Here is an 11,908-nt window from a genome sequence, read left to right on the forward strand (position 1 = left end):
TGTCAATGTGGAAGGCGGGGCTTAAACTTTGAAATCTTCCAGGGGGCGCTGTGGAGTCATCTTCTCACTTAAAAATCCCAAACTTTGTCAGTAGTCAATATGTGTGACTGTTGACATATGTGTACAATTTGGTGAGTGTAGGAGTTTGTGAAAATGTACAAAATGGATAAAGGCATTAGGGGGCGCTATTGAGCTGTTGTGCCACGCCCAGGGGCAGTTATGGTCTCAAATTAAAGTGCGCCTGAGTGTGAACCTATGTGGGAAATTTGGTGATTCTGTGAAGACGGGAAAGTCCTCTAAACGCAGAGGGAAAAACGGAAAATTGACGCAGGAAATGCACAATAACTCACTTCCTGTTAGAATGAAAATTTTGAAAAAAATATGTTGGGGGTTTACCCATGAGTGCTATGAGTCCTGTAAATTTCACTAAGATCAGACAAAGTTTGTGGTCACATGACCTGCTGTTAGGGGGCGCCATGGAGCCCCCTTGCCACACCCACCCCCAATGATGTTGAAATTGAAACGGCGTCACCAGGACATTTCACACGCTGCATGTATAAACATCCGACAATGTATGGAGGAGTTATAAGGAGTTGTTTGTTTATACAAACAAACGACTGCCACGCCCACCTGGTATAACGTAGGTAAAATCTGTCGTAAAGTTTACATCATCAAGGTCTGAGGATGATACAGTTCGAATCTGAAGTCTCTGGAGTCAAAACTGTAGGAAGAGTTTTTTAAAGTACGAGGCCTGGAAATGGGGAAAATGGCGGAAAAAATGCACCTGTGATCCAAGATGGCCGACTTCCTGTTGGACTTAGGGTATGGGTCCAAGAGGCTTTTTTTTGCGTCTGGTCATGATATATATGAATCCTAAATTTCGTTCATGTACGTGCATGTAGAAGGCGGGGCTTCAACTTTTAATGTTCTAGGGGGCGCTGTAGAGTCATTTTGGGGGAGCTGTTGGGGCAAAATGTGGTATCAGATGAAAGAGCTCATGATTTGAAACCTACGTGGCAGGTTTCATGATTCTGTGAACATCGTAAAGTCCTCAAAGCGGTGTTCGAAAAACGAAAATCGGTGTACGCCACGCCGCGTGTGCAACTTCCTGTTCCAAATTCCACAAAATTAATATCCCCATGATCCGATGAGAGCTGTGACATATTAAAATTTCATGCCGATCCGAGAGGTTTTGTGGTCACATGACCCGACGTGTGGGGGGCGCTAGCGAGTCCCCTTACCACACTTGCGTCGAATCACGTTAAATTAAATACATTTTCACCAGCTGCGACGTGTGTGCAGAATTTCATGAGTTTTCATGCATGTTCAGGCCAAAAATGCGCTTCATTTGACGGCATAAGAACGTGAAAAATAATACTAAAGAAAAATAATAAGAATCCTGGCAAAAGCAATAGGTCCCTCACTGACTTGTCAGTGAGGGACCTAATAAGAATCTTGGCAAAAGCAATAGGTCCCTCACTGACTTGTCAGTGCTCGGGCCCTAAAAACAAAATAATAGTAACTGCACAAAAGTAATATTGGTGTTGAGTAATAATATACTGTACATATACCACAGATTTGAAGTGTGTATATATATATGCACATATATATTGCACAACTGAAAGTAGTACATGAAATACTAATATTGCACAGTAGTGAACATTAAAAGTGCAGTTTATCAAATTTTCCAGATTGGGGTGTGAGTGGGACTACTGGGAAATAATAATTATGATGATAATTCATTTATAGAGCGCTTTTAACAATACTCAAAGATGCTTTACAGAATCAAAGACAATTAAAAAAATAAAACCATACAGAATAAATGAAAACACAATCAATAAAACCAATGCAGACATGAAGAAACAAAACAAAAGAAAACATCAAAACAAACATTAAAAGCAGGTTTGATGTAGAGATGAAAAAAAGGGAATGAATGGATAGTTTATTTCAGTCATACATTATAAGAAACAAAACTTAACAATTTGTGTGGATATGGAGCTGACAACACATCACCATACAATGTTTACACCAATCCATTTCACACAATAAAATACACACACTGTCAATGACCAAAAAAGGGAATAGGCAGAAGCCCAGGGTTTATTTTTGCCTCTCCTATACAATCCATAAAACAACCCACAATATCAGCAGTAATATAGGAAGTGGTATGGTCTGAAGTTGAGTTATTTTGGCTCATTGATCTACATCATATGTATATATATATATATATATATATATATATATATATATATATATATATATATATATATATATATATATATATATATATATATATATATATATATATACAACCTATATATATATATATATATATATATATAATATTTCTGCATGAACATCTCACTGCTAAAACTGTGAAAGGTAAACAGCTTTTATTACTGCTGATGACGTCACTGCGAGTCAGCTGTGAGGAGAGCTGCTAGTTCAACATCATGGTGAGCCTGAAACTCTGATAAAGCGACCTGAAAACACCAATTAAATCAGTCACAGATGTGTGTCATGTGTGTCTTATCGGTGGACAACCTGTTATGAGTATTTTCTAACTTTTTGTTTTGTTTTGTGTAACGTGCCGCTTTAGCTTCTCTCAATGTAGCTAATTGACGGCTAGCTTCACGTTAGCTCAAGGTTAACAAACATGCTACTGCAGCTGTGGTGGATTAATGTTGCATGACAGCAGAATTAAAGGCTAGTTTGATCTGTTTGCGGGATAGTTTTGTTAAAAAATGGCGAGGGAGTGTGATGGTATAGCTCTTTAAAACATTAATGGTGAAGTTAGCTTCCGATTCAGAGATGAGGGAAACAAATATTGATATTTGGGTCAATGACGTATAAGGATTTAGAACAACTCAATTGTAGAATAATAAAAACAAGCATATCTAATGCAGTAGTTCAAACAGTCAGGATGTTGTGTACCTGAAGATCCATATTATACATTTGAAATTAAGTGATTTTAGTGGGTTTTTCAAGATTAATTAGCACTGGCCTTAAAAAAAGTCATGTGGTGCGACCACAATTCATCTTGAAATAAATTTATTTATTTAACACGCTTCACATCTTTTTTTTTACACGTTTTCAGTAAGATAAGGTGTTTGGAAACAAAGTGTTTGCATTTTTTTTTAAATTTTTGTAAATGATGGTCTTTTATTTAGATAAGACATTTCAAGATGAATCATGGTCGCACCAAATGACTTTTTTTTAAGGCCAGTGCCAATTAATCTTGAAAAACCCACTAAAATCACTTTCAAATTTTAATATGAATTGTCAGGTACACAACATTCTGAATGTTTGAACTACTGCATTAGATATGCTTGTTTTTATTATTTAAAATTGAGTTGTTGAAAATCCTTATACGTCATTGACCCATTTAGCAACTTATTACACTAATATGGAAGAGTGTTAGACATCCATAACAACAATAACAAAAAAAATACAATAACACCGTGTAAACTCACTCTCAGATTTGTGAGACCCTTGTTCACGGTTTCACAGCTATTTTTCCTCTAGTAAATTTTTTTCACAGACTAGTGTTTTAATAATAAGTGTCTAGAGTCTCCTGGCCTGGCTAGTTTAGTCCAGCTTTGTTAAGTCAAAGTATAGTGGTTTTTGATCAGGACCTGATCTAATGTCTTATTTTGCCTGAATGGTGAAAAAAACCAAACAAGGGAATTGTCCAGTTTTCACAAATAGAACAGAGGTTCCACCTGAAACAGTGTTATACGTCTCTAGAGTCTCCTTGTTAATCTAGTTCAGAGTTGACAAGTCAAAATAGAGTGTTTTTTGTTGTGGACCTGATCTAATGTGGCATGGATGGTGAAAAAAAGAAAAAAACAGTGAAAGTGCCCTTTTTTCTGTTTTCATAAGCTAAATAATAGTGTTGAGGCTTTTGCTAAGATGCCTAGTGGTTTAAAGAAAAAAAGGAAAAGAAAAAAGGTGGGAATCTGCCTCTAAACATTAATATGTATGTTCCCCTTAACTTTTCCTTTTTACCGGTGGACTGTTAACTTTATTGACACTTTAGTCATTAGGTTTTTATCTGGTTCATTTCCATTAACAGGACACTAAAAGCACGTTTACTTTAATTAAAAAGACTCCATTGTCCATTAACATTTTTTTTATTCATTGTCTGTGAGGCAGCTGCTGAAAGATCGAGGTTATGAGCATCCTAAACTATTACTCCCAAAGCGCTGATATGATTTCTACATGATTTATCTTGCATTAAACCTCTACCAAACCTTTGGGGCCAATACTTCATAAAAAGCTTGCTGATAATTTGCTTTGTGGCTCTTTTAACAGATGCAATCCAGAGTGTTTTCTAGGACAAATACCACAGTACTGTTGGCATGGTTTGGATAGTGATATTCAACTATGCAGCGGTGTGAACAGATTTTTAATGAGGCCCTACAGTGTGAATTTAAGGATGAAAAGTCCCAGCTGCATTTATTTGGTGACTTTAAACAGAGATGGGAATTGGACAAAAAAAACGTACAAGAAACTAATACTATGAATACAATGAACAGGATTATAGGTGATTTGAGTAAATCATGCAGGTTTCTTATGTTCTCCAAGGCTCACACAGTCCCCCCTTTCCCCATTTCTGCCTCAGAGCATACTGTCCACACTGTAAGTAACATTTATTACCATTGAAACAGTCACTTGAGACATTAGTAAAACCAGTAAACATACAAGAGACTAAGCAAGAAATCTGTATGCCGTTCTCGCATGCATGATGTTTGACACTTTTATTTCTTCAAGGTTTCAAGTGCTGATATAGGCCAATCATAAACACACACATACACACTCTCACACACACACACACACACACACACACACACACACACACACACACACACACACACACACACACACACTCACACACACTCAGACGATTGCAAACAGACTGTAATGTCTGATGGTTTTGTGAATCAATGAATGCTGGTGTGTTTTGACATTTAATGTTTGCAAACATCCAGACCAGAGAGGACAATGATCTCAGCAGTAGCATCAGCAGTACAGAAATGCTTCATTTCAAGGATTCAAGTATTCAGTTATTGTCATTCCAACCATGTAGATACACGAAAGAGAACAAAATACCATACTCAGGTCACAGGGATTGTAGTATTAATGTAAATATGGTCAAATAAGAACATGTATATTAAAATAAAGAACTCTACACAATAGGCATAATGAATGAATTAAAGTAAACAACAAGAGGTAAAGTGAGCAGTGCAAAAATCCCCTCACGTTTCATTTATTGAGTTTATGTGTGACTTTATTTCATTTATAAAGCCACACAGTAGTATCGTGCTCCTCTCTGTAACAGACTAATAAAGAAAGTCTTCTTTTATAGACAACACTTCAGCTTTTGAAACATTTCAGTGATAAATCAATAATAAATCTGCAAAGGCCTGTCCTGTAAATGCAAAGACGTGCTGTAGACATTCATTTTTCCATTTGTTGTATTTGTTATTTTTGTAAGTTTCTTTGCCGAGGAGCTCAAGTTCAGTGCCTGAAAATCAAATAATAATCCAAGTTTATGCAAGTCATTTTCTATATCAGCAGTGTCACAGCAGTGCTTAACTGAGACATCATAAATTCTCACGTAAAGAGATCTGAGTTTCTTAGAAAGGGTGAAGACCTGCTTGTGTTGCAGTATATTGTTCAAACATCAATATCAAAGGATTAAAGTGCAGCCGTGTAAGTCCAACACAATGAAATCCTGATGTTTTCTAAATTGTCTACAGGAGTTGACTCAGCAGGCAGAGATGTTCTCTCTGGTTGGTTAGAAAGTGTGAAGGGGGTGTGGTCTGATGCCCCAGTAAATAACCTGATGGCTTCTCTCACCTCTGTTGCTAGTCATGCTGTACTTTAACATCTCCCAATACGAGTCAGCAACAGTTTGAGCTGCTTTCTTAATTGAATAACAGCTGCTGTCTTTCTCTGCTGATCCTCCAGAGTGAAGATGAAGCCCAGCGTGACACTGCCGCCGCCTCTGCTGCTCCTGGTCCTGCTCGTTGTTGCGGGGCTGAGCCGAGCCCAGGTGAAGACGTCTCTCCTGGACCTGACTAGCATCAGGAGCGTCCTCCCTAACCTCAGCCGCCCGGCAAACCTCAGCCGCATCTTCTACGCAGTGATGTTTGACGCGGGGAGCACGGGGACACGCATCCACGTCTACACCTTCATCCAGAGTGACTCAGGTAAAGGTGGGCAGTACTCTGACCTGTTTCCCTCTGATCTTTTACTCATCTCATGTAGGTTTGAGGATATCAGTGTCATATAGATATTAAATTATAGGTGTATTTACTGCAGCAAGAATAACGTACTGTGTATGCAGTATACTGTATTGTAAAACACTTAAAAAGACTAATTTACAAACAGCAGAGTAACAAGCTGTTTTGCAATCTCTGGTGATTCTGGATTTATAAAGCAAACATTTTCTGACTCAAATTGACCTTCATTAAAATGTTCTGATATTGATTCGTAAAATCTTAGATTGATCTTTTAATTTGTGCCTTTTCCTGTGGACTTTAAATCCAAATAAATCCATACATCTGCCTTTAAGCTTGGCGGTGCCTTCAGTGGAGCAGCTTCTGCTAATGTTTACATTACAGTAGATATCCACCTTATTTACACTGTGTGTTAATTTGATTTAAAATCCTAAAGTTGTTGTTTACACACTTCACTCAATACTCACTGACTGTAGAGTCTGTAGAGTTACACTGTATGGTGTTGCCTGCTGTAAGTGTGTTCATGTTAAATAAAAAGTGCATTAATGTAACTATTTTGGGGTCTATTCTTACTATAAACATTAACAGTTTTATTAATGCACCCGGTAGAGGGTTCCTCGTACAATTAACAGCATTAGTTCTCTAAGAATCTCTTTCAAGCAATCAATTAAATTTGGTATTGTACCTGAAATATCCCTAATCTAATCAAATTGGGACCTTGAGAATCAGATCGATACCGAGCCCTTCTCTCTGCCTTTCCTCACAACCTCTCAGTTGTGTAAACCTGTAAGTTGTTACGTAAGAGGACATAGTTTTCACTTGACTCTGTTTACTTTTTAGTAATCTTATTTTGTCAGATTCAAGTCGACATGCTTAATCTTGAATAAGGGGATATGTTTTGCGTATGTATGCTAAGCAGATTTAGGCATCTTAATGCTTTTAATAGCTACTATAATTTTAATAGCTGCTACATATTTGATGTGGGTGTATCTTTGTGTGTTTTTTTTAGAGGAGCTGCCTGTTTTGGACAATGAGATGTTCCATTCCATAAAGCCCGGTTTGTCGGCATATGCTGACTCCCCTGAAGTGGTGAGTTCATTGTCAGAAATTAATCAATTATATTGAGCCGAAGGAAAAGGTCTGCTGGTGTTCAGAAACGCTGCCGGGAGCACCCCCCCTCACTGTGTGGAATCATATTCATATATGGAAGTATGTAGAAAGTGAGAAAAGGGACATGACAAACAAGTGAAGATGCAGCACAAGCAGAAGTCATGCATAAAAATTGAGGTGTTTTCTCAACTTTAACATGTCACCCTGTTGTCCACAGACAGGTTTGTACTGAGCTTTGTGTGACTGTGTTTAAAGGCTGGACACACAGTGAGGATGTTGTTGAAGGTGGCCAAGAAGACTGTGCCTCGTCTGGAGTGGAAGAGGACTCCAGTGATCCTCAGAGCCACAGCTGGACTTAGACTGCTGGCCCCAGAGAAAGCCCAGGCTCTTCTTGACCAGGTAAAAAAAAAAGAAAGAAAAGTACTAATACTGAGACATGTAAACAAGTAGTGTTCAGTAAAGTAAGTAAAGCTTGCATTTCTTCTATTCATCTATCGTAGGGGAGTTAGAAGTCGTTACATTTGTCTGACACTTTTAAGAGAAAGCACAGACTCTTATCCAGACAGCAAAGGAAGGAACATTTCCAGTGATATGGCAGGTGTTACAGAAACAAGAGGAAAAGTATTGTTATCAGACTGGTGTGAGCTTACTGTGGAAGGGATAAGGCAGTAATGGATGGCCCTGGGGCACCTTGGAAGATAAATGATACTTTATTAATCCCCCCGAGGGAATTAATTAATCCCTTCAAGCGGAGGGCACCTCTGGATGAGCTACCATTACAGCAGATAACATTAAGGCCATTTCTCTACTGATTTCCTCGGTTCCCTCGTGCTCTCATTCCTCCTCTCTTCCTGTGCTCCTCAGGTTCAACACGTGTTCGATGAATCTCCTTTTTTGGTACCAGACAACAGCGTCAGCATTATGGACGGCACAAATGAAGGTAACGTCTGACCACCCTCTGCCCCGACAAGCAGCATATTCGTCAGTCGTCACGGCCGCTCGTGCTCTCTGCAGCGCGTCGTAGGTGGCATCAGTGATCCTTCTGCTTTGGTTTTACTGTACTGTGCAATTCCTGTGTTTATTATTATTATTATTATTATTATTTATGTCTGTTTACTCAAGACATTTACGTAAATTGCAGTAGATTATTGTTATCTTTTGTGATGACACCTGAGAAAATGAAATGGCTTTTCACCACCACGTTGTTGTGACCGTACAAGGTTGTAATTATGTGGTGGAAAAATGTTAAGCCATATGTTTGACTACAGTGTAATTGATTTGTCAGCGTTTTTACCTTGTTTTCAAGAGTTGTATCTCTTACTCACGTGCTTGCACATGTTTGTGTATGCTGTAATTGTCATTTCTGTGTAAATTTGTCATCAGCTTTTCTAAAAGGAGCTTATACGTTCTGCCTGAAATGACTGTTTTCTCTTTCTTGCTTGTGAATTCTGTAAATGTAGGAATCCTGGCTTGGATATCTGTGAACTTTCTGACAGGTAAGTAACTGTTTATTGTGTTTTCTGAGCTCAGCTACTATATATTGAAGTTTTTCTCAGTGTATGAAATTGTCTTATTATAGACCCTTGTTCACAAATAGAGGCTGAACACACACACACAGCTACAATTTCATTACCTAAAGGGGATTGCTCTGATCCTCTCATCTATAAGGCTCCGTGCTGGGATTTTTTGCTTTTGGGTTGCACATCTGTGCCAAAGAGACCTTTTGAAGATAGCATCTGAAGTATAACTGATTAGGGTTTTCTTTGTGGTGGTTGCCGGATTAAAGTAGGAAATTTTTTCAGGTCACCTGCATCCACAAACCAAAAAGACAGTGGGAATCTTGGATTTGGGAGGAGGATCTACACAGATAACTTTCCTGCCGAAGCTGAGGGTTAGTTGTTTGTTTGCACCTTTAGACTATTTAAATTGTTCCCTTTTGTGATGTGTAACCTACTGTGTCCTCCATATTCCACCATAGAAAACCATTGACAGTGTTCCTGTCGCTGATTACATTGCCGGATTTGACCTCTTGAACTCGTCATTTGAATTGTACACCCATAGGTAACAAAGTTGATAATTTATGCAAATTTATGTGATACTCTTTTGTATTTGATTGTGTCAAATGCATCCCTGATTTAATCTCTATACAAGCTAATTTCCATAATACTGTAGACCACATACTGAGTGTGACTATTCACAATATTGTAAATTGGCCTCTAGTATCAACTAGCTGTATCACGGGTGCCACTTTGTTGTAACTTTGCAGCATCAATTGTATTTTTGATGTATTTAGTCATTAGGATGTGAATAATAGGCCAACAAAATGCTGCCTGTCGGTTTTCTGAATGATTTATTTGTTACATACGCGGCCTGTACCTGCTCGGTTTTATAACAATCCTTTGACTTCTTATAGCTACCTGGGAAATGGACTGATGGCAGCTCGACTGGCCGCACTGGGCGCTCTGGGTGCAGAAGGTACTGTGCTGTACATGAAATAAAAAAAGCTTCTCTGTAGCCATTACCTGTGGGTCAGTGTTGTTCATCCTGAGTGTGTCTCTGAAGGATACTGAGACACAACAGTGAGTCAGTTCTCCAAGTGCTCTCTGAGGTGTTTTTTTTCTTTTTTTCTCCCCTCCCTCCAAATACTGAGGAGGAGGTTAACAAAAGATAAGACGTGTTGTTTTTTGTTGTTGTGGGATGTACTTCAAGTCTTCCTTCCTAACGAACAATTCAAGTGAGACCCTGTTATGAATCACCGAAGGGCCTCTGAGTAGACTGTGTTGGTGACTAACTGTGTTAAGTCACAGTGTCAGCTCACAGTGACCAGGTGTGAGGTCAATGAGCCAGTCGGAAGATGAAACAAGTTGCATCTGTGCTCTCACAGGGTTGGAGTGGCGGGTCTTCAAAAGTTCCTGCCTGCCAAAGAAGTTTCAGGATGAATGGAGCTTTGGAGGGATTACCTATCAAGTGAGCGGAGACCCAGATGGTACAATGATGTTTGCTTTTAGTATTATCTGTCTTGAAAAGAATAAATGTACTGTTTGTGGGGAAGAACACTTCCTTCAAATGCTCCCTCTGACTTTTCCTTGCACTTGAATTAAGCCAAGAAATTTAACAGAGTACAAACATCTTGTGTAAATGAGGTAATGTGGCAGCTTTGAGTAAAATACTTGACAGGAAATTTAGTGACGGCAATGAAACATTAGCGGTAATGTTTGCAAAACCCGTTAAAATGGATTTACTTGGATTACAAATCATTTCATAACGTTCCAACACGAGATGCAGAATTAACATCACTGTCTCTTGTTTTCTTCTCCAGGTTATTCAGGATACAAGCACTGTTATCAGGAAGTGCTTAAGGTGGTGAAGGGGATTATTCATCAGCCGTATGAGCTTGAAGACAGCAATGTTTTCTATGCATTCTCCTATTACTTTGACAGAGCTGTGGATGCAGGCCTTATCGGTGAGGAGACTCACACACCTCTGTACACACCATACATAATTATACAGACCCAGCAAGATGTTATTACCCATTCTATTGCTAGACAGAGGTAGGGAAATGTGAGTCATCTGCACCTGTCTCAGTGGATTTGATGAGCTATAGGTGTGTAGTTATTAGAGAAATTGCTATCCTCAGCCAGCCTAAGCTGAAAGAGCACAAGCGCTATTATTAGTATTATGGAAATGCAGGCCTGCTCTCGTAATGAAGGGTATAGCATCTTAAATGTGAGGAAGATAACAATCACCTCTCGTTGCAGACGGGGTCAAAGGAGGGATGCTGGAGGTCAGAGATTTCAAGAAGAGAGCTAAAGAAGGTGAGATTGGCAAAGAGTCCTGAAACGCTTGGCAATGTGTCATTACTGTGACAGATCTGCAGCTTCCTGCGCTTTTAACAGTGTGCATCGAGAATAGTCTTAAGACATCCTGCCCTCATTCTCAGGGTAGAATACAGATGCCTTTATTATCCAACCTAAAAAAACCATGATTCTCTTTCGTCCGCTTAGTGTGCAATAAGATGACCAAGAACTCTGTCGGCAATCCTTTCCTGTGCATGGACATGACCTACATCACCTGTCTGCTCAAGGATGGGTTCGGCTTCAAGGAGAGCACCATGCTGCAGGTGAGGCAGCGTTACACAACACAATGTAGAGTTCACAGCCTTAAAAAGATAAAAAGGATGAAAATCACACAAGAGTCATGTTATTTTTTTTATTTCAATAAATACAAAAGGCATTTGAGTGATTTGGTGTTGGGTTTTTTTTTCCTTTTTTCTCCCTGTCCTAGTTGACCAAGAAAGTGAACAACGTGGAGGCAAGCTGGGCTCTGGGCGCCACGTTGGACCACTTCCACAACCTGAAGATCCACTGAGGACGAGGGAGGCGGCGCTCATTAACAAACAGGAGCAATACCTTATCTAACAGGCCCAGACGTCTGCTGTTTGTGTCGTAAGGGCAAGGACTAACCTCACGAGTAATTCTTAATATCTTTTAAAAAGCAATTATTCTCAAGTGTTAATATTGAGTTGTAAAGGAGAAATGTGTTGCCTTACTCAG

General features: G+C 39.1%; 1 protein-coding gene across 1 annotated transcript; it reads left to right on the forward strand.

Annotated features, from left to right (window-relative positions):
- The first annotated feature begins 2,402 nt into the window (after nt 1–2,402).
- LOC133997295 (ectonucleoside triphosphate diphosphohydrolase 5-like) lies at nt 2,403–11,775 on the forward strand. The gene is made up of 14 exons (XM_062436861.1): nt 2,403–2,456; nt 5,974–6,215; nt 7,255–7,334; nt 7,611–7,754; nt 8,220–8,295; nt 8,816–8,851; nt 9,158–9,246; nt 9,334–9,416; nt 9,769–9,830; nt 10,240–10,341; nt 10,675–10,818; nt 11,114–11,170; nt 11,360–11,475; nt 11,640–11,775. The coding sequence occupies exons 2-14, from the start codon at nt 5,981–5,983 to the stop codon at nt 11,721–11,723; spliced, it is 1,308 nt and encodes a 435-aa protein (XP_062292845.1). The 5' UTR covers nt 2,403–2,456; nt 5,974–5,980; the 3' UTR covers nt 11,724–11,775.
- Nucleotides 11,776–11,908: the final 133 nt, after the last annotated feature.

The sequence above is a fragment of the Scomber scombrus genome, chromosome 17, assembly GCF_963691925.1.
Source record: "Scomber scombrus chromosome 17, fScoSco1.1, whole genome shotgun sequence".
NCBI classification, from domain to species: Eukaryota; Metazoa; Chordata; class Actinopteri; order Scombriformes; family Scombridae; genus Scomber; species Scomber scombrus.